A 22,962-nucleotide genomic window follows, 5' to 3' on the forward strand; every position below is an offset into this window, starting at 1 on the left:
CAAACCCTTCCCGATCATTTTTTTGGTTGATTCCTCACGAGTACCCTTAAAATCACGTTTTGATCACATTGAGCGGCTCGTATCATCAAAATTTGATCGGGAATAATGAGGTGTTTTTTTGGGTGTCCCCGGAACCGCCCCGTATGTGTGTGTATATATATATATATATATATATAGACACAGAGAGAGAGAGAGAGAGAGAGAGAGAGAGAGAGAGAGAGAGAGAGAGAGAGAGAGAGAGATGAGTCACTAAAATCACGTGAGACATAAACTTCGAGAAAAGCCAGGCTCAAATTAGACACGCTAAGAACACGAAGAAAAAGAGATGATTCACTAAAATGACATGAGACAAACTTCTAGAAAAGCCAGGCTCAAATTAGACATGCTAAGAACACGAAGAAAATGATGGCATGTGATCAAGTACATATTCACAAAACTCCACTCGCAATGAACGGTTGTAACCATGACTAGCTTCATGATCAACTCCACAGAACAATACTCTATCCCACATTCCTAGGAATGTTGCACCAAAACACTCATCATCTTTCCAACAACCAAAATCTACCTAATCAAAACAGGAAAACTATTGTTTTAAGTGGTTTTCTTATGATGCTGTTTGTGACTATGAGTTCGATGCTTTCTCCGATGTTTTTTCTGTTTCTCTTTATATTCTTTGCACTCAGCTGAATCAACCTCCTCCAACACATCTGAGCTTTTCCGACCACTTGACCACCCACTACCTCTCGATCTCCTACCTCTGTAACACTCGTCAGAATCTGGGTCTTGCGAGTTAGAATTCCCTGTGTATCAGTCAAAATCACCACTACTAGTTTTTCTTTCAGACTCGATGCTTTTCCAGATCAGTTTTATCAGATTCCCAGCGACTTTGTTTGTCCAAATCTTCATTAGAATAATATGCAGAATCATGTGATTTACTTCTCAGACTATACAGACGGCTGCTCTGAGTCTCGTTACTACTTTCATCACTGGAAGAATCTCTGCAAGAGGTCTGATGCCTCAAGGAATATCTCTCTCTCAATTTTTTATGACCCACCTCATTCATGTTTGCTATTTCACGCGATTTAGTCCTCTCGCCATGGCCGGAACTGATGGTTTCATTATACCCATCAGATTTCAACCCTTCAGCAGAAGCATTAGTTTCACTTGGCTCCATGCTTGAACGATCCCCTCTACTAGACCTATGCTGTTTCTTCACTTTTGGTGGCTCAACTTTTTCGAAGTCAGATTCCTTACGGTTATTTTCATCTTTCGACTTCCTCACGGAATTGGCATACTCATCAATGGACCCTAGCCCTTCACTGGAATGCCTTGACCGTTTCCTCATCTGCCTATGATGCCTATTTTTGTCCTCTTCCCTGCAATCATTATCATGGTCTCTCTTCTCCTTACTTTTATCCGGAGACAGCACTTTGTTATGATGCTTTGAGCTGTCCCTTGTGCTAATATGGTGCCGGTCTCTTCTATCTCTGTCGACACGAAAATCTTGGGTCTCCAACACTTCAATCCAGTTTCTCATGTTTTTCCTCTTGTTGCTTTGGTGTCTGTCTTCACCTCCGTCCTTAGAAGGCCAATCTCCCTCTGAATCAGAATCGTGGGTCCTCCTATTGTTGCTTTCATGGCTGTTTTTAGTATTCATTTCTCCACGATTTTTCTCATTGAGAACTTCTATTGCTATTCTACTTCCACTGTGGCGCCCATTGAAGTGTCTGCTGCTTCGAGCATCATACTCTTTGTAGCGGCTTCTAGAAGAATCCCTTTCCCTCGACTGATATCTTCTATAGTAACTGCAGCAAATAAAGATGAAAAGGATGCACAGGAAAATAAGAGTTAAAACAAAACCAAGCATCCCATCAAGCGAGGATGTGTTTGGAGAACTCTTACTAACTAAAACAAAACATAACTTCTAAATCGATTTGAATCAAAGACAGAAAAAAGGGAACCTAATAAAAAAACACCTTCCGTGCAAATTTTTCATCAAACATCAAAGCATTAGTACTGGCATAATTGCTATACAAAAACAAACCAAACAAAACCAAGCAAGAATGTTGGCAATTCAATTCATAGGAACATATATTTAAGAAAAATAGAACATTGATCTGCATTATTTTTTATTGAAACTGTTATGTTATGGGTTTGTATGTAATTAGTTGTATTTTACATTTAATCTCTTATGTAAGTAGATTAGAAGACAAGGGTCTAATGTGTTATTATTGTTTACATTTGTATAAGTACAACGTAATGAGAAAATAACCCTAACCTTTTTTGGATCTCAATTCTGGTGTCCAATTTTACATGCACCGATCTTGAACGGCTGTTTCAAACCAGCAAACCCTTGCTGGTTGAACCTCTTTCCGATCTCTTCCGCTGCTATACAACCTACCGACAGGCCCTATTGCCTCTGACGAAGCCGTACGACGTACGACAGGCCTTGTTCTTGCTAGACGGGCTCTTCTCTGACCACGAACACGATCGAATCTCGCCGGCGACCTCTTTCTGACCTCGTACGACTTCAGTTTCCTTCCAACATCCACTGGGTAATCACGTACAGGTGTGTTTCAGGGTTTTGGATTGTCTAAGGTTGTTTTTTTTGGAGTTTCAGAGACTGGATCTGTGATTTCGAACTTCTACTGGACTGAACAGTTCACGATTAAAATTGATGAGACTTGCTTAGTTGGAGCTCCTTTCTGCATTTTTTTTTGGAACCTTTGGAGGTATTTTCTGGGTTTCAGTCAGTTTGTGGTCCATTCTCTGGTAGAATTTTTTGTGGTCCTCCATCGTTTGTCATAATTTGGGTTTGTTGCAATGTCGGAGGATAAACAAAGGTTTCCGCTAGTACAAATGATGAATTGAGTCGTGCAGGGACTCTAGATAATTTTTCTCTGGATATTTGCCATATTAAGTTGGATGCTCGTACTTTTACCTTGGCTATTGAGGCCAAAGGGATGTCAGAGTTCATTGAGGGCCCTGTTACTCAATCTGTTGAGGCAGTTGAACTCAAGAAGTTTAAATCTCGGAAATCGTTAGTCATGACCTGGTTGTTTAACTCTATGAGAGCTGATGTTCGCCATACTTTCCTGCTGCTTGATACTCCAAATCAGATTTGGACTACTGCAGTCCAGACCTATTTTCAGCAAGGTAATGATGCACAATGTTTTGAGTTGAGGAAGAGGCTCCGTACATTGGAGCAAAATCATCGTTTTGTTGCTGTGTATTTTGCTGACTTGAGTGAAGCTTGGGGGGAGTTTGATTACTATCAGGGTTTTCAGACTGTTTGTGCTGTGGATGCTGCTAATTGGCTAAAAAGAATGGAGAAAGAGCGCGTTTATGACTTCCTTGCTGGTCTTGATTTGGAGCTTGATCCGATTAGAGTGCAGGTGTTGGGTCGTGTTCCGTTTCCATCCTTGGGAGAGGCCTATTCTATTGTTCAGCAGGAGAAGAGTAGGAGGGGTGCTATGTTGCACCCTCCTATTTCTAATCGTTCTGTCCTGATCGCTACTCCTCAGGGTCATTTTGGTTCTGATAGCGGGCCTATTCTCCAGGGTAACAAGTCCCAGTCTGGTACTAGCAGCGGGCCTCCTGATCGTGCGTCACTCCAGTGTGATTATTGCCACAACATTGGTCATACTAAAGATTTTTGTTGGAAGCTACATGGCAAGCCCTCTCGTGGGCGAGGGGGTGGACGCAATGGCCATGGTCGTGGTCTGGTGCGTTCTCGGGCCCAGGCCCATGTTTCAGAGTCTACAGTTAGCACCTTGCCTGATTCTGGGTTCAGTTCTGGGATTCAGGCGTCATCTGATCATGTTGGTGGTTTCTCTCAGGGGGAGATACAAACTCTCAGGCGCCTTATGGCTCGGGCTGATTCTCCATCTACCATAGCTTCCTCTTCCACAGTAGCTCCTACTTCATCCTATTTTGCTCACGCAGGTATCTCGGCTAGTGCATTTACTACCTCTTCTACTATTCATTGGATTATAGATTCTGGTGCCTCAGATCATATGACTGGATGTTCCTCTATGTTTGATTCTTACTCTACTTGTTCTGGCAAGGATAAGGTCCGAATAGCTGATGGGTCATTCTCTGCTATCTCAGGGAAGGGTTCCGTTCGCTATTCTCCATCTATTTCTCTCTCTTCAGTTTTACATATTCCCAACTTTGCCACTAATCTCATGTCTGTTAGTAGCCTAACTCGTTCTGCAAATTGTTCCATGACCTTTTTTCCTACTCATTGTGTCTTTCAGGAACTGGATACAGGAAAGGTGATTGGCAGTGGTAAATCACATGGTGGCCTTTACTTTTTGGAGTCTGCACCTCGTCCACCCATATCATGTGGTCTTGCTCTGCAAGCAGATACTGGTGCACCTCTTAATATGTTACATCAGTGGCACCGTAGATTGGGTCATCCCTCCTTTGGAATTTTAGAGAAACTTTTTCCTAATTTAATAAGGCATTGTCCTAGGAGTCAATTTTTTTTGTGAAGCATGTGAGTTTGGAAAACATAAACATTCTTCTTATGCACCTATTAATAAACGGAATGCGTCTCCTTTTACAATTATCCATTCTGATGTTTGGGGTCCTTCCCCTGTTACATCTCTTAAAGGTTTTCGGTGGTTTGTCACTTTTATTGACTGTTATTCTCGTGTTACTTGGGTGTATTCACTTAAGTCAAAAAGTGACGTCTTTTTTTGTTTTAAATCTTTTTATACTATGGTACGCACTCAAAATATGATACGAATATTAAAATTCTCAGTAGTGACAATGGAACCGAGTATATAGATAGGAATTTTAGGGCATTCCTAGAAGAAAATGGCATTTTTTGTCAGACAACTTGTGTTGACACTCGACAACAAAATGGAGTTGCTGAACGCAAGAATCATCATCTTGCTGAGGTAGCTCGCTCTCTTTTATTCACCATGAATGTTCCCAAAATTTTTTGGGAAGAGGCAATTTTAACTGCTGCTTATCTTATCAACCGTATGCCATCTAGTGTTCTCCAGTTCAAAACACCTATTGAGTGTCTTCCTCACAGTTCTCGTCTCACCACTCTCCCACCAAGGGTGTTTGGTTGTGTGTGTTTTGTTCATGCCCCTCATCCCACTGGGGGCAAGTAGGTCCTAAAGCCCATAAGTGTGTCTTTATTGGGTACTCTCCTACCCAGAATGGCTATAAATGTTACGATCCTTACTCTAGAAAGTTTTATGTCTCTATGGATGTTACTTTTTGGGAAACAGTGTCCTTTTACTTTCCCTCCACTCCATCCCTTCAGGGAGAGTATCGACAGGAAGAGATGAGGGAGGAAAAGATGTTTACTTCCTTTTATAATCATGGTGAGGGGGAAAGGAAACAATTTAGAGATGAACCAATATCTGCTGAAAACGAAACTCATGACATTGGTGACAACATTAAGGAACTACCACAACGGCTGAAAGGGTCTAACTTAAAGACCTACATTAGACATAAGAAAGGAAAGTCCTCATGTGTAATACCACCTTGTCAATTACAATCCCCTGCTCCAGTTCCGGATTCCTCAGCTGACTTATCTTGTAATGAATCTTCTCCTATTGAACCTCCCTTCATTGAGTCTGATAATCTTCCTATTGCTCTTCGAAAAGGTGTTAGATCATGTACTCAACATCCTATCTCTCAATTTGTCTCTTATGATCGATTATTTCCTTCGTACCATGCCTTTGTTTCGTCTCTTTCTTCTATATGTATTCCACAGAATTGGCAGGATGCATTCATAATACCTAAGTGGAAAACAACTATGGTAGAAGAGATAACAGCTTTGAAAAAGAATGGCACTTGGGAGCTAGTATCACTTCCAGGAGGAAAGAAATCAGTAGGATGCAAGTGGGTTTTCACTGTTAAGTAGAATGCTGATGGCACAATTGAGAGATACAAGGCGCGACTTGTTGCCAAGGGTTTTACTCAAACCTATGGTATTGACTATGAGGAGATATTTGCACCAGTAGCAAAGATGAACACTGTGCGAGTTCTGCTTTCTTGTGCTGCCAATTTGAATTGGCCCATTGACCAGTTTGATGTGAAAAATGCATTCCTCCATGGTGAGTTAGAAGAGGAGGTGTATATGGACGTACCACCAGGTTTCTAAACCTCTTCCTCTGAGGCTGAAGGGAAGGTGTGTAGATTGAAGAAGGCTCTATATGGGCTGAAGCAATCACCTAGAGCGTGGTTTGACAGATTTTTCAAGGCTATGTTAGGGTTTGGATACAAACAGAGTCATGCAGATCATACTATGTTAATCAAGGGAGGTGCTGGTAAGATTGTTGTCCTTATTGTGTATGTTGATGATATAATAATGACAGGCAATGATGTGAATGAAATTCTTAATCTCAAATCTAGTCTGACTCAAGAATTCGAGATTAAGAATTTGGGATCACTAAGATCCTTTCTTGGCATGGAAGTGGCAAGGTCTGATAGAGGTATTTTTATCTCCCAACGGAAGTATATACTTGATCTTTTGGAAGAAACAGGTATGTTGGGCTGTAGACCTGAAAATTCTCCTATTGAGGCGAATCACCATCTTAGTGGCAATGTGGGGGAGTGCACTGACAAAGAGAGATATCAGTGACTTGGGGTCGACTGATATACTTATAGCTCACACTCGACCAGATGTTACTTATGCAGTGAGCGTTGTAAGTTAGTTTATGCATGATCCTCGTGCTTCGCATCTGGATGCAGTTTATCGTATCTTGAGGTATCTCAAATCAGCTCCAGGAAAGGGAATTCTGTTCTCTAATCATGGTCACCTGCGATTGGAGACATTTACTGATGCTGACTGGGGTGGTTCTGTGGATGATAGACGCTCTACTTCTAGTTATTGTACTTTCATTGGGGGAAATTTGGTTACTTGGCGAAGTAAGAAGCAATCAGTGGTCGCCAGGTCTAGTGCAGAAGCCGAGTACAGAGCTATGGCTCATGGCGTTTGTGAGCTCTTGTGGCTCCAAACTGTGTTACGTGATTTGGGAATTGCTGATAATGGTCCTATGAAACTCTACTGTGACAATAAAGCTGCCATCAACATTGCTCATAATCCTGTTCAATATGACAGAACGAAGCATATAGAGATTGATAGGCACTTTATTAAGGAGAAGCTGAGCGAGGGTTTGATATGTATGCCTTTTATGAGATCTGAAGATCAACTAGCTGACATATTCACAAAAGGACTTGGTAGCAAGAGTTTCCATCCCATTATGTTCAAGTTGGGCTTGATTGATATCTTCGCACCAACTTGAAGGGGAGTGTTAAGTTATGGGTTTGTATGTAATTAGTTGTATTTTACATTTAATCTCTTGTGTAAGTAGATTAGAAGATAAGGGTCTAATGTGTTATTATTGTTTACATTTGTATAAGTACAACGTAATGAGAAAATAACCATAACCTTTTTTGGATCTCAATTCTGGTGTCCAATTTTATAGAAACTTATGTAAGAAAGTGTCAAGTTAATTTCCTGAAGAAGTCTAAAGCTAACGGGAAATTCTGCCATTCCAACTTTCTTCCCATCTCGTAATAGCACACACAAGGATCAAATCTATTGTTTTGTTGGAATATTTGAGTAGTTATGAGTCTTGTCCCACATTGGTTAAACAAGTCTTGTATCAAGTTATCTCGTAATATAAATAATGAATCTCTGTATTAGGGTTAGTTAACACCTTATACACTTTTTCTCATATCTGACAACATGGTATTAGAGCCTAACCCTAACCTACCACCATAGCCACTGCCGCCCTACGCCACCCACCACCATCGCTACCTCCGCCATCATCTTGACACCAAAAAAAACAAAAAAAAACCCTAAAACGACCTACCCAAACCCTTTGGAATCCTAAAACAACCTACCCACACTCATCAAAACCCTAAAACGACACTGTTCATCGGTACTGTTTATGCGCACTATTCATCGAGTACTGTTCACGCGACACTGTTCATTGTGGCATCTGTTGGCGTTGATCTAAAAAAAGTTTCTACATAGTATCAGAACTAGGTCTTGGGTGGCCTCATCTCTCGTGAGAAAGTCTCTGTCATCTCCGTGGCCCGAGTCAGTCAGTCAGTCAGCTCGCTCTTGGTCTGTCACCTCCACGGGCATCCGGGCTGCATGTGAGGGGGAGTGTTAGACTTGTCCCACATCGCTCATCTAAACCATCCAAACTTGGTTAATAAATTCTAGAGGCTGCTCCACCTATTGCCAATTGGTTTTAGGTTGGAACCCTCCAAGAAATCATGTTATTTGATCAATCGTATGCCATCTAGAGTCCTAGGCGGTTTAGATACCCCATATCAGTTTTATTTCCCTAGGTCGGCCTCTTCACTCATTACCCCTACGAGTGTTCGGGTGCACTTGTTATGTTTCATACTCTTGATTCTGACCGGGATAAAACTTGATCCACGATCAATTCGGTGTATTTTTCTGGGATACTCGCGCACTCAAAAAGGGTATAAGTGTTACTCAACCAACTTCTCTACGTCGTCATTTTGGTTTGTGCTGATGTCACGTTTAATGAGTCACTACCCTTTTACTCGGGTCACCGTACTCCAGTTTGACACTACTTGAGACTGAGTCTGTGTTTCCTATTTGTGTACCATCTGTGCCACCCTTGCTGGTGTATGTTCGTCGGCAGAAAGTAATAACAGCCCCCACCAGTGCCTTCCGCCGCGCCTCCTCCATCTCAAGATCTAGTTTCCACAACTTCCGCGAGCACCACCTCCACCTCTATCATCACCTAGCCTTCCTATAGCTCTTCGCAAAGGTAATTTCGTTCTTTGCACTTCCCATCCTATTGATCGGTTTTGTTTTCCTATGCTCACCTGTCTCCGTCCCTTCGTGCTTTTACTACTTCTGTTTCGTCCATTTTTGTTCCTAACACTGTTCAGGAGGCCTTATCTATTTCTGAGTGGCGGAGAGCTATGGAGGCTAAGATGTCCTGACTCTTCATGACAATGACACTTGGGAGGTTGGTTCCTCTCTGTCAGGAAAGGTCTACTGTTGGTTGTCGGTTGGTATTACGGTCAAATATCATCCCGATGGGTCTTGTTGAGCGTTACAAGCTCGTCTTGTTGCTAAGGGATATACTCAGACTTATGATGTTGATTATGCTGAGACTTTTCTCCAGTTTGCCAAGCTTGGTTCTGTCCGCATTTCTTATCTCACCTTGCAACCAATCTTGGTTGGCCTTTATTCCAGTTGGATGGTAAAAATGCATTTCTTCAAGGGGATCTTCAGAGAAGTTTATATGGAGCAATCACCTGGGTTTGTTGCTCAGGGAGAGGCGTAATCAGGTATGTCGTCTTCGCAAAACACTATATGGTCTTAAGCAGTCCTCCTCGGGCCTGGTTTGGCAAGTTTAGTGATGAAGTTTTGAAATTTGGATGAGTCGCTGTCCAGGTCTGATCATTCGGTTTTCTCTCTCACATCTGACCGAGGGAAAGTATTATTGATTGTTTATGTGGATGATATTATTATTATTACGGGCGATGATCAAGAAGGTATTGATGAGTTGAAAGAAATTTCTGCTAAGTAAAGTTTCATACCAAAGATCTGGAAGGTTGCGATATTTTTTTGGGTATTGAGGTTGCACGATCTTAAAATGGCATTTAGTTTATCGCAGAGAAAATATGTGCTAGATATTCTAAATGTTACTGGGCTTATTGGGGTCGAAGCCTGTCGATACTCCTATGGATCCTAATGTCTAAACTGTGTGTTGATCAGGGGAAGCTGCTTTCTAGCCCTGACCAATATCGTCGCTTTGATTGATAAATTGAACTATCTTACTATTACACGTCAGATATCTCGTTTGCAGTTAGTATTGTGAAGCCAGTTTTATGTCTGCTCCTCGTCTTCCACATTGGGAGCTGTTCTAGAATTGTAAAGTATCTCAAGGCTCATCCAGGACGGTGGTTGTTTTATCGAGCTAATAATCACTTACGTATTGAGGCTTTTAACTGACTCTAATTTGGGCAGGGAGAAACCTTTTGACAGGAGATCCACTACAGGATATTGTGTTTTTCTCGGTGGAAACTTGTCCAATTGGAAGAGTAAGAAACAAACAGTGGTCGCACAATCTAGTTGCGGAGGCAGAGTATAGAGCCAGGGCCCACAACGACATGTGAGATTGTATGGGTGCGATCTTTTCTTGAGGAGATAGGATTTTAGGTGTGCAATTGCCAATGAATTTGTACTGTGATAATCAGGCAACAATTCACATTGCATCCAATCCAGTATTTCATGAGAGGACTAAGCATATTGAAGTTGATTGTCATCTGGTGCCGTGAGAAGTTAGCTAGTGGTGTAATAGCTACTCCTTTTGTGTCTACAAGTGCTCAGTTAGCTGACATGTGTTCAAGCCCCGATTAGAGTCCGTTATGTAACAAGCTGGGACTTTGTGAATATCTATTCTCCAGCTTGAGGGGGGAGTGTTGGAATATTTGAGTAGTTATGAGTCTTGTCCCACATTGGGTTAAACAAGTCTTTGTAATCAAGTTATCTCGTAATATAAATAATGAATCTCTGTATTAGGGTTAGTTAACACCCTATACACTTTTTCTCATATCTGACAACATTGGTTACCTAGGAACCAGAATCTGGTAACACAATGGAAACATCAAAATAAATTATGGGGTGGATGGAAAACACTGGTGTGTGATTTCTAATAGTTGGTCACAAACATCTCAATGTTTTCAGTAATGCTTCATAGTGTTTCAGTGACAACCTTGAAATTTTGGGGCTCCACAACTGTTTCGTTTTGGCTTTTCCAGGGACAGAATTTTTTTGATCATTTCCAATCGAGACAACACAAAATTCTGTTCCTTTGAGCACACAGGCTCACCTCTTAACATGAAAACTACCATTTGGCCAACACACGGATCTAGAAACAGTTTATGACGCCGAAACAAGATAGTAGCCCAGTTCAAGAAATTTTAGCATGAAGTGGAGAACGTGGTCCAGTTACGTTGTTTTTAACACTTTGAAGTTTGAATTGGCCATGCCAGATGCACAGTGGGCAGAATCTTGAGGGGGGTGGGGGGGGGGGGGGGGGGGGGGGGGGGGGGGGGGGGGGGGGGGGGGGGGGGGGTGGGGTTGGGGCGCGGACATTTATGAGCTCTGGGTTAAGGGGTTTTGGCCTAATTGGTTCTGCTCAAGGCAGGACTTCAATGAAACCTCAATATCTCCTAAGAAAGTGCTCAAAGTAGAGGAAAATTTCCAGATTCACCAAGAAAATGATACTATTCAGCAATCTTCCTGCTAAAAGTAAAAGCACATACCTGTCTGGATCTGCTGTCCTCATCTTGCTGGGAGTTCCTCTCTTCTTGTCTATATGGTTGTCATAACCATTATTCCTCTGAATAACCAAATAAAGCAAGCCCCAATCGTGTTCGCCCAATACTTCGAGGGCGGGTCTATCCAAATCGGGCCCATTCATAGTCTCCTCCAGGGTTGCAGAAACAATAGGATAAAATTGCCATTTTGTCCCACGAGAACATGTCTGGCCACGAAGAAAAAGAATGTAAAATTGCCAGGACAGGCTATTAGACAAAATCTCAAGAAAAACAATCAAAGATAAGAAAAAGAACACCAATCTTTTCTGTTGTAACCTTGAAGGCGATACTATACATCGCAATTCAAACAGATAAGGAGGACTGACACCACAAAGCTCATTGTTTTCAATTTATACGGTTCACTGGAGAATTGTACTGTACCTTAAACCCTCGACCTCGTATACTCCCCACAAATGGCAAACATTCCATTTGGTCCCTCCAATAAACTCGCATGTTACCTATCAGGAAGACTGAAATCACATTGCCATACAGGAGTAACCAAAGGGCATGTGCAAATGATATGTGATTGTGTTAAAATAAAAAAATACGCCAAAAGTGAATGTCCCAAGGAAAGATAAAACACTCTCAAACATAATACGTAAGAGATCCATCATGATCCTGGTGTGATTGGACCAAAGAAGTAATAACGTGTACAAATGGTGTGCAGTCCTTGTGTCCAGTGCAGATGTTCTAAAACTCGCTACTCAGTACTACCGCCTCGGCCAGCACCTTGTACCTTGGAGGCCGAGTACTCGGCGATTACTCGGCGAGTAGCATTAATTCGGATATTATTTTAAATGTTTCCCCAAATGATATTCATAATGGCAATAATGAGAAGTTCAATGTTCAACGTTCATAGTTCAAACAAAAGAAACCAAGTACAAAAAAAATTACTAGTCCATTACAAGAGTTCACTGTTCAAACCAATGAAAACCAAGTACGAAATTACTAGTCAATTACAAAGTCAACGTCCAAACCAAATGGAAACAAGTACGAATTAGTAGTCCCTGTAGTCAATTATTCCTCCTCTTCTTCTCCATATCCCTCCATAACTTGGTCTCCATCGGACCTCAAACTCAAAATCACTCATCTACCTCCTCTTCGGTATCATCTTCCCGACACAATCTCATCATCTAGCTCTCATACTCCAACATTTCTAGTACTTCTTCTAGGTTGAAGGGACTACATCCGCTCCGTAGCTTCCTCAATCAACTCCCATGTAAGTCCCGATACCCGGGTCAACTTCTTCGTCCACCACATTCAACAATCCATCCTTGCGCATTTGTTGCCTTCACAAGATCATAATACATCCTTCTCCATTGTGCATTATACATAAGACCCCTCAAATTTAACCATATGTATTTTTACCCCGATTTTTTCAGTTTATTTGCGATGTTTCCCCCCGACTTACCCCACTCGGACGAGTATCCCGATTTACCAAGTAATCGGCAACTCGCCGGGTACTCGCCGGAGTAATCGACTGGCCAAGTAATTCCGCCACCGAGTAGCTCTACCTCGCCTCGGTCAAGCACCGAGTAGTGAGTACTCGAGAGAGTACTCCCCGAGTAAATGCCGAGTTTTTAGAACATCTCTGCCAGAGAGCTTATAGTTCACACCGTATCTATTACATTGATTAAAAAAATTACAATGTATCACAACCATTTTAATTAGTAAGTGAGTTTCACATGCATGTATTTACTGAGCTCAGCTGATGTCTAAGAATTTGATTCATTTAGATTGGATTTCCTGTAATTTCCCTAGTACTCTTATGGGTCCATCAGTTCCCGAGGTACACAGATAGGACATGCGACATGAACACGGGAGACATTAACATGGCGGTTTCCAAAATTAGCATAGTACCACTTGCAAACACGTTGAATTCATAGTTCCCTCTAGGATTACACTTTACGCTATGTCAGATTTATCTATTTCATATGCAATTGGAAAAGGGCTGTAAAAATATTACTGAATTAGAAAGAACATAGAACATTGTTACCTATGAACAGATTCATCACCTAGGTTTTGTTAGGAAGATTCAAGATGGTGATTGCCAAAGTGCCCGCGATGTTAGTAAAAGACCGTTAATTCAATAGGGCTAAACTCCCAATGAACCATGAAATGCATGTGCTACCAAAAGGACATAGGATGAGAGAGGAAATGGTTGCATTGAGCTACCAAGGATGAAGAGGAGAATAGTTTGAGGTCAAGAGGAAAATAGAAGGACCACGTCTCTACAGCCAACAAGCATGGAGCCCATGCATCCACAATATTAGTAACTACTACTTTCTGACTACGAGCATTGGGCACAAGACAACTACTCCAATCAGGATGAACTGCTAAAATGAAACAATATATTGCATTGTCAGTATTGCAGAGTTGTTCCCTCAATTCTCACACAAGAGATTCACTGGCAAACCAGCGGAATGCAGAACATTTGCCAAATCTATTATAAAATACCGGAATAACTTGAATGAAAGGAAAATAATGTTCCTGTTTCCCAAGGGCAAAATAGCGACCAATTTATAGATTGATTAAGCCGCCAGAGCCTGAATCCAATGACTTGTAATATTGTAACGTTGCCCCTTTAAATGGACTGAAACCATTTTTGCACACCTGAAACATAAGGATAATGTTGTTCATGCTTCAAGACTCCAAGTAAATTAAAGAAACGCTCCACAATGTTTCATTGGGATTGGAGCAAACTTCAACATATTATTCGCCACAATTTAAATTCCAAAGATTATGGATTCAAATGATAGGCAGTTCAATAATGCAAAACATTTTGGAAGAAATACCCATGCTTTAAAATAATATTGATTTGCCATGGTCTTACAAAAAGACACGAATACATATTCTCATGCAAAGAATTTCCATCTGTCAAGTACTTGAGAGGCATATAAGTAAAGAAAACACGAAAATTCTACTTATTGCCAGCTTAATTATCATCCAGAAATAGACTGTTTTCAGGTTGGGTCATTAAAGAACTATCTTCCCAATGAGATGACACACATGGTTACAAAGTTTCAAAACAGCAAAATATTCACTGAATGATATGCAGCACTCAACCACCATAAATTTACGATCTCTCCCAAACTTTTAATGAAACTCGGTATGCACATCCCTCGTAAACTCTTCATAATAGAACGTTCAAACTTCTTCCATCTTGTACACTGAATTGAAAAAAAAAAATGGAGGAAAATATCAGTAAAGTAATATTTCTTCCATCCCTCAGTAAAGTAATATTCTTCCATCCTCCGTAAGTATATATCACTAAAGGAGCACAGAAATAGTTATGTTAATTGACGAGACCTTCAGCTTGAAAGGCTCAAGCTGCCAAACAGATAAACAGCAATCCAACCCAAACGAGATATGCATATAATTGCATCTAGGACTGCTCCAAACAAGGTCGCATATGAAGATCAACTAAATGTGCATGCACAGATATCTTTCAGAATTAGCTATATTCTTCAACCGTGAGTGAAATCCCACTGTTTCAATTCATGCCTGTATAGACCACCAACAGCCAAGAGAAGTCCACACCAAAAACAAACACATATATATGTTTTCCAGAGAAATAGAACCCTTCACCACATAATTAGCAATATCTTGTTTCTCAAAAAGGGATTGTATGGCCAGTAAACAGATAATAAGCCTAACGAAACATCTAATGTTAGAATTAGGTTAATAGTCAAGGAAATGAACAACAAATACAAGTGTTAGTATGTGTGAAGGAATATGAAGCATTTAAATGAACAGCAAATACAAGTGTTAGTATGTATTAAGGAATATGAAGCATTTGCTCATAAGTATATCTGGGAATAAATGCATTAGACTTAACAGCACCTCATTACTTGGATGAGGCTTTTCAGGATTAAGTTCGCAAGTGTAGCGGATTAGAGTTCAAAGGCAAATGAAATTCTCTACATCAAATGTACGACACCCTCCTGGGACATTACCCTGCTCCATTAGAGTCCCCCAAAACATAAGTTAGCGGCAGAGTCCTTAAAAGAAAGGAGTAAGAACTACTTCCCATGTCCCATACTGCTGGTCCGCTATTCCTCTTTGGAATGTCCCAAAATATTAGTCCTCTTTAAAAAGTCAAAGCAAAAAGCGCATAAAATTCCACAAACTAACCCTCATTAATGATGAAAAGTAGTCTCAAAAGTAGAGAATAATGGGTATTCTAATCAAACTTTCTAAAGATGCATGCATGAATTGCATGTCCCCTTAAGAAATGGGAAGTTCTCAGTATATGACAAGCAATAGGGGGCAGAGGGAGTCCCAAGAATGTATGGTAACCCTAAATCGATTAGGTTCCGTGGGATAATTTTTCTAAGGTGGTAAGCCTCAAAATGGGCAGGTAACGGGCTTTATGTTTTGGCATTAAAGGTGGTGCAGGGAGACATTTACTGTTACATTTTGTATTGCGACAGACAAGGAAGCTTCGTAGGCAGATCTAGGCGGGAAGAAGAGAGGCTTTTTTGGGACGAGGTTTGAGGAGGAGAGTGCAGGATTGGAGATGGGTCAGCTTGCCAATTGAAAACTTTATTAGGAGGCGTCATACTTTTGCGAATTTGTTTGTATTTGCATGTGTGATGGAGATAGAGTCGACCACCATCTTATTCTCTGTAAGGTGGCATCCAATATACGGGGTTTGGTGCTTGCTTGCTTTGGAATGCATTGGGTTTTCTAGAAAGATGCTGTCTGTGTCTTGCATGGTTGGTGGGGCAACACTGGAAAACAGAGACAGTAAGACATGATCGTTTGTGCCTCTATGATTGATGTGTCTTCTTTGGAGGGCACACAACAATAGGACATTCCAAGGTGTTGAGGAACCTGCTCATCGATTGAAAAGCTTTTTTTTCCCAATGTTGCACAGTCGAGCTGTAGACTACATTGATCAAATTGTTGATGTTGTGGATTTGATGCATAGGTTCCCATTTTTAAGGCCTTCTCTTTTGCTCTGCTCCATTGTGTAGAAGTTATAAGAGGCTAGCCTTGCACATTGGCCACATACCCTTTGATACTTTTCATACTATTCCTTACCTATCAAAAGAAATGTCCATCTTCTTAGTAACTCTGCAGACGAGTGCATCGGTGCGTCCACATTCTAGTACTTACTGGTCCTTGCAAGCCAAAAACTTGTTGAGTACGGATAGTTACCAGCCAGAGATCTCCAATGCGACAAGGAAGATATAACTCAATGAACTTACTAGGCGTTAAGGTGTTTAAATTCATTAGCAAAACAAACAAAAAAAGCAACCGGTACCTAAACCATGTATCATGAGAAAAAAAATTGGCATCGTCCTTTCATACCAAAAGACTAGCAAGTTTCCATTGGAGTTGTATTAGTTTTTTAGAGATCACATCATCAACTTTGAAAAATGTAACTAAGAATGTATATAAACAAACAATCTAAAGAGAATCAAAACTAAACATCAAGTTTGCAACGTATAGGATACAACATTGCCTTCTTTTATCTCCAACCCAACCAGGGCTGAAACAATGAACCTCCAATGTGAATCTCGACATGCACGTCTGATACTAAATTGAGTCAAAGAACAACAATAACAACCCTATCACAATTTTTTACATCAAATAACAGACTTCAGGAAGAAGTACACACTACATGAAATAAATTTTAAAAAAAAACACGCACAAATGAGAAGGATGAAGAACTTGCACATCATGTGCGAAGACTCGTTTAGACAAACAAGTTGCAACTTATCCGAATCAGCAATTAAAAAACCTTCTGAGGAAAAATTAAAATTCACTTCTGCATCAGGCATCAGTTCAAGAACCTTTGATCTTTTAGCAAAAAAAGTGATATTCACGGGCAAGACAAGCCACACAACACGTTGAACAAAAAAATTATTAGGAACACTGCCATTTCATGACATAGTCTGGTACCTAGGGCAGACAAAGAAAACTAAAAAATTCCAGTAATACATGGCAGACAAAGGAGAATCTCAACAACTGTGTCATAGAAAGAGAGAACACTAATAGATACTCTAACATAGAGCAGTTAACAATAACGACTAAACTGATTCAACGAAGAAAGTGCACAAATTTCCAAATGTAATCATTAGGATACGTGAATCACGCAATGACTTCATTACAGACCTCAAGCCCTTCATCCTGCTCCCAAGCAAGACCAGGTCCACTGTACATGTTCTTGATAAGCAATGTGCACGATTTATCAGGGTAAAAATGAACTCTGTTACAACGTGACCCAAATCGGCAAGCCCCAGTTTTAAGGTGGAAAGGGCAATGATCTTTGTCCTGTCATACATACGACATCTTCTTGTTCAAGCTAGAAGTGTAATAAACATTAACACATCTATAAAACTACCGTAAAGGTTGCATAAATGGAAAATGAGATATGCAGGAGGACACAAAAGGCATACCTGTTCGGTACCAAAGTTAGGAGTTTGTTGAGCAACATTATCCAATAACTGTTGTGCAGAAGCCACAAATCCATTCCTGTAATCAGCAAAGGCTTCAGATTGTGGAGGAAGAGGATTTGATGTAGGCCTATTTGGATCCTGCAAATAGCCTTATTATCTTAGTGTTCAAGTCCTTGCCACTTAAAGTATATGTCATTTTTCGTTCATGGAATAGTACGCCATAATCATATAAAGTACCTCTTTTTTTATCTGGTGGGCTGTATCTTTTCTTTTCACCCTGACCTTTTTCTTCTTGACAATTATCTCATTTCCTTGCCAAATAATCTCCGGAGGCCCCTCTTCTATATATTCCCAATCATCGTCTGATTTTTCATCCTTGTGTCCAACCTGTCAGGAATTCAGAATAAGACAAGGGAAACCATGCTCTTAAGTGTCAGAACTGCTAAAAAAATCATAACAGACGGCGCAAGATAGTTCCCAAAGCAAAAGGAGAGAAGTCAGAGAACTCAACCATGAAATCAGCCCAGAAACAATAAAATTTAGGAGACCCTAAAAAAATTTAACCACAAAATCAGCATCAATTTCCAGTGATTATTCAAACCTACATACTGATGTTATGAGCTGGAGCATGGAGGAAAAATATGAACAGAACTAGGTGTCATACGATTCATATATCCACAGTCCCAAACTCTCAGTGGTCATCCACTAGACTCCATTGTTTTCAAGCACGGCAGCACAATACGTCAAAACCTATGTTCCATGCTTCTTTTTAGGGGGAAAAAAACCGTATTAGAAACATGACACTTGGAAATAGGTGTAGATACGTCAGATACTTCCTGCGGACATATAATTGAATAATTTGAATATATCAATGTCATACCTGCATATTTTACTACTTGTTGCAATAGGCTGAGTGTCATTTTTAAACTATGGTATACAAAAAAACTTTCTTATGCCAAAATATGCGTTAAAACATATCAACAAAGAAACATATCCATTTTTGCGAGAAAGAAAAATTGAACTTATAGAACTATGGGTTCTTCCTCTAGATATACACCCGCACCTCACAACCGTATGACCGCATCCAAGACCACGTAATACAGCCTAAAAAAAGTCATACTCAATAACGAATATGCAAACGTCATAGTAACCTTACATGAATTTCCCATTTTCCACATCTATCTCATCTTCTAAAAATCAGAGCCTCATGAGAGTATAATTAATTGCCAACATACACGAATCACCAGCTGATTCAGTTGAATACTCAAACACACTACTGCAATTAGGGGTGGGCAAGAGGTAATTTCGTGTCATTTTCGGGTTATGTATCAAAATCTTATTTATGAAATCCCACAATATTTTTCAACGCATCAAATCTTTTGTGTCATGTTCGGGTCATGTTGTCATGTCAAAAAGTCCTACTTTTTGCTAAATTTTTATTTTTTTTAGTTGACAGTTCTTCAAACTAATGTCCAATGTATAAAATTACCCAAAAAAATGTTTATTTTTACTCAATTATATGAATTTATTTTGTTTTTCGTGTCAGGCATGCCCACCCCTAACCGTGATTACCCAATCTATGCCTGTAATAAGTAACCTCCATAATGTGCAACTTATATGAACTTCCACAAACCACAAAAAATTAAGCAGCAAACCACCTACCAACTAGCTTATCACAAGCCCCTCGTCCCTTTGGTGCTATGCGCAGGCCAAAAGTTCTGTTGTTTTCATTTTTTTCTTCCGTCGGTTGGAGTGTAGGTGCAATGATTTCCTTCACGGGCAAGGTCTCAAGCAAGTTTTCATGATACCATTGTGACTGTTGCAGATTGAAGAGATCGAGTGGAAATTGGATGCAATTACTAATTCATGATAATTCGAGCCACAGCACATGGTTTCATAAAACAGCACGATTTTCCCTATCGAAATTGTAGAAAAATAGAAATACTGAGATATGTGTACATAACAACTGTTTATATAATATATAAGTATACGTAACGAACCTGTTTCTGTTTAGATTCATCTTCTAGGGCCTTCCTCCTCTCTTCCTCCTCCTCCTCGTCGTCCGCCTTCCTCTTCGCCGCCAAGGCCTCGAGAAACACCCTCTCGTGCTCCTCAAACTCCCTCCTCTCTCTCTCTACCCTCTCCTTCTCTCTCTCCTCCTCCAGCTGGATCATCCGCTGCTCCTCCGGATCGTTCAGCCGGGCCTCCTCCTCTTCCAGCTCCTTCACCGCCAGCTCCTTCCTCTTCTGCCTCCTCTTCTCCTTCTTCGCCGCCTTCCTCCTCTCTATTCTGCTGCCGGCTACATTCCCCGCCGCCGACTGCTGCTCGACTCCGGCTATTTTTTCTGCCATGATATCACCGGCTATACACACCCTCGAGTGTGTCTATGACGCGATACTAGATGTACTTTTTATTTTTCGGTTCCTCTAAATTTCGGTGCGAGCAATACACAAAGATTGTTTCTCTCTCTTGGGAGTCGATGGTCCGACCCCTAGGCTTTCTCAACCCAGTGTTGTTGAGATGGATCTTCTCAAGAAAAACAACGCTCCGTTCCGGAAACCTCTTATATTTTTATAAGTACTTTCAAAATAGCATATGATCTTTCGTACAAATTACATACAGGCATTTGATCGTTTAAAATTATCAAAAAAATACTTGACCTATTTAAAAATTCATCAATTTTACACCCACTATAAACTTTCCATCCAAAACAAACGGAAATCTTGAAAATGTGAATTTTGGCACGAATATTGGCAAAACAATATTAAAGCTCATTTTGACAAAACACAATATTATACTCATAAACAAGATTAAGGCTCGATTTGGCTTTCAAAGTCAATTAATAACTTAATTTTTATCTTTATTCAAAAGAAAAAAACGCATTTGTTAGTTTTGCGTCAAGACTAATCAATAAGTCACAAAAATTACTTAATTTTTCAATCCAAACCCATCCTAAATAAGGAATCAAGCTTAATTTAGTAATTAAATACCCATAACTATGCAGCCAAATAAGATTACTCTGTATTAAATAAACAAAGGAAAAGGCAAAAACAAAAAACGTATAATAGTCTTGAGTAGGTGTGAAAAGTGACAAGTCATGGGTATTTAATTACTAAATTAAGCTTGACTATTCTATATTTTTTGTTTTTGCCTTTTCTTTTGTTTAATACGAGGTAATTTTATTTGGCTGTATAGTTATGGGTATTTAATTATTAAATTAAGCTTGATTCCTTATTTAGTGTGGATTTGGATTGAAAATTAAAGTAATTTTTGTGACTTGTTGATTCGTCTTGACACAAAACTAACAAATGCTTTTTTTTTCTTTTGAATAAAGACAAAAATTAAGTTATTAATTGACTTTTAAAGCCAAATCAAGCCTTAATCTTGTTTATGAGTATAATATTGTGTTTTGCAAAAATGAGCCTTAATCTTGTTTTGCCTATATTCATGCCAAAATATACATTTTCAGCATTTCCGTTTGTTTTGGATGGAAAGTTAACGGCGGGTGTAAAATTGATGGGTTTTTAAATAGGTCAGCTGTTTTTTTGATAATTTTAAAAGGTCAGGTGCCTGTATGTGATTTATGTAAAAGGTCAGGTGCTATTTTAAAATTTTTCCCACTTTTTATTAAAAAATATAAATAGGGTCATTCTACAAAACTCAAATAAAAAGTTCCTTTTACATTTTCAAACTCAAAAATAATGTAAATGAAAAAAAAATTCAATTTTTTTGGATCTCAATGAGATCTATCAAACAAGATCCATAATGGTAGAAAAATTATTTGCGTAAACACATGATTTTTGAGTTTAAGTTGCCTTATACAAAAAATAAGACTGTTGCTATGATAATGGGCGCCGACGGAGGAAAATCGTACCGGCGGCCGCGTCGGGCCGTCTCCGGCCATCGGACGGCCGATCCGAGCCGTCCAAAAATTCTATAAAAAAAAACCGAGGGGGCCGACGTGAGAATCAATGGCATCCGAGGTGTGTAGGGTGCTTGATCCGAGCACCCTTTTTTCGTGTATATATGATCAAGCACCCTACACAGAAAAGGGGTGCTCGGATCAAACACCATACACATCTCGGATGCCGTTGATTCCCGCGTTGGCCCCCTCGTTTTTTTTTATAGAATTTTTGGATGACTCGGATCGGCCGTCCGGTGGCCGGAGACGGCCCGGCGTGGCCGCCGGTACGATTTTCCTCCCCGGCCGGTCGGTACCTATATAAATTCTTCCAAAATAAGTACCAACCTTCTTATTTTTCGGAATAAGCCTTCTTATTACACAAAAAATAAGTTCTTATTGTGTTTCTGGAACACAGTGTAATAGGTTCTGGTTTAAACATGGGACAATACATTAGCAACCGTGCTTCCAGATATGCTGAGATCCACGAGAAACTTTTATGTATCCGATGGTATCCTCTCGGCGAGTTTCTAATTTTTCGGTCATTTTTTTTTATCACATTTGAATAATCGGTTCTGTTCATTTTGCAGAGTTCGGCAAGAACATTAATCATACCAAAATCGTGTTCATTGAACTTTAGTAAAATACATGATCGGCACACGTGAAAATTACAAACAAAACAAAACAAGGTTTTGATTTCGTGTCTTTTTGGATCCAGTTTTGGTTTTCTTCAATTTTCACATGTGCCGATCATATATCTAATAAAGTCTAATGAACAAGATTTTCGGTATGATTAAGGTTCTCACCGAACTCTACAAAATAAACAGAGCAAATTATCCAAATGTGATCGAAAAATAGTCGAAAAATTAGAAACTCCCCAGAATAATACCAACCCCCTAGTATACTGGGGATACATAAAAATTCTTCGAGCTCCACATATTTTTGTTAAGTAAAAGGGGGTCAATTCCATAAAAGATGGGATTCAAGTTTCTCTTATATGACAAGTCAACCTTTTTTCTATTCAGTTGGTACCTTCTTTATACTTTCACTAGTGCATAAGGCATGACGCAAAGTATGCACGTGCCTGAAGAGAGCGCAACGCTTTCTAAACACAATTCAAATGAAGTATCAAACATTGGTTGTTTTTGGATAAAAGAACCCACTTTTTCAACAAAAAAAAATTGGATACAACGGTTGCTTTTAACTCCATCTCATATGGGATAAATTTCGTGTATGTGTATGTCTCACCCTATATGAAAGGACGTTACAAATAACCATTAAATGAAAATGTACTCATAGGAT

The 22,962-nt window shown here is 39.9% G+C and overlaps 3 protein-coding genes across 7 annotated transcripts; 1 reads left to right on the forward strand and 2 right to left on the reverse strand.

Annotated features, from left to right (window-relative positions):
• Positions 1-354: 354 nt before the first annotated feature.
• Positions 355-11,820, reverse strand: LOC131326279 (uncharacterized). The gene is made up of 3 exons (XM_058359002.1): positions 11,734-11,820; positions 11,299-11,519; positions 355-1,805 (listed from the first exon to the last, which is right to left on the reverse strand). The coding sequence occupies exons 1-3, from the start codon at positions 11,803-11,805 to the stop codon at positions 839-841; spliced, it is 1,260 nt and encodes a 419-aa protein (XP_058214985.1). The 5' UTR covers positions 11,806-11,820; the 3' UTR covers positions 355-838.
• On the forward strand, positions 2,917-5,272 carry LOC131326280 (uncharacterized). The gene is made up of 2 exons (XM_058359003.1): positions 2,917-3,945; positions 4,260-5,272. The coding sequence occupies exons 1-2, from the start codon at positions 2,964-2,966 to the stop codon at positions 4,292-4,294; spliced, it is 1,017 nt and encodes a 338-aa protein (XP_058214986.1). The 5' UTR covers positions 2,917-2,963; the 3' UTR covers positions 4,295-5,272.
• A 2,834-nt stretch (positions 11,821-14,654) lies between the features above and the next one.
• LOC131326281 (zinc finger CCCH domain-containing protein 5) lies at positions 14,655-20,302 on the reverse strand. 5 transcript variants are annotated; one of them, XR_009199960.1, is made up of 7 exons: positions 19,760-20,302; positions 17,997-18,146; positions 17,760-17,897; positions 17,447-17,634; positions 16,815-16,896; positions 16,474-16,560; positions 14,655-16,398 (listed from the first exon to the last, which is right to left on the reverse strand). XR_009199960.1 is itself a non-coding variant. In XM_058359005.1 (5 exons), exons 1-4 carry the CDS (start codon positions 20,108-20,110, stop codon positions 17,452-17,454), a joined length of 822 nt encoding a protein of 273 aa, XP_058214988.1. In that variant the 5' UTR covers positions 20,111-20,302; the 3' UTR covers positions 14,655-16,560; positions 17,447-17,451. The 5 variants fall into 5 exon arrangements, 2 of the variants coding, with proteins under 2 accessions (XP_058214988.1, XP_058214987.1); XR_009199961.1 differs by lacking the exon at positions 16,815-16,896; XR_009199959.1 differs by having other exon boundaries at positions 14,655-16,560.
• Positions 20,303-22,962: the final 2,660 nt, after the last annotated feature.

The sequence above is a fragment of the Rhododendron vialii genome, chromosome 5a (assembly GCF_030253575.1).
Source record: "Rhododendron vialii isolate Sample 1 chromosome 5a, ASM3025357v1".
NCBI classification, from domain to species: domain Eukaryota; kingdom Viridiplantae; phylum Streptophyta; class Magnoliopsida; order Ericales; family Ericaceae; genus Rhododendron; species Rhododendron vialii.

Coding starts and splice junctions, on each gene's coding strand:
- LOC131326281 (XM_058359005.1), bottom strand. CDS start 20,110: ATGGCAGAAAAAATAGCCGGAGTCGAGCAGCAGTCGGCGGCGGGGAAT. Junction 18,147..19,759: donor ATGAATCTAAACAGAAACAG/GTTCGTTACGTA, acceptor AATTCCTGACAG/GTTGGACACAAGGATGAAAA. Junction 17,898..17,996: donor CCCACCAGATAAAAAAAGAG/GTACTTTATATG, acceptor GGCTATTTGCAG/GATCCAAATAGGCCTACATC.
- LOC131326279 (XM_058359002.1), bottom strand. CDS start 11,805: ATGCGAGTTTATTGGAGGGACCAAATGGAATGTTTGCCATTTGTGGGG. Junction 11,520..11,733: donor TACGAGGTCGAGGGTTTAAG/GTACAGTACAAT, acceptor CTTCGTGGCCAG/ACATGTTCTCGTGGGACAAA. Junction 1,806..11,298: donor AGGACAGCAGATCCAGACAG/GTATGTGCTTTT, acceptor TATTTGCTGCAG/TTACTATAGAAGATATCAGT.
- LOC131326280 (XM_058359003.1), top strand. CDS start 2,964: ATGTCAGAGTTCATTGAGGGCCCTGTTACTCAATCTGTTGAGGCAGTT. Junction 3,946..4,259: donor ATCCTATTTTGCTCACGCAG/GTATCTCGGCTA, acceptor TGTGTCTTTCAG/GAACTGGATACAGGAAAGGT.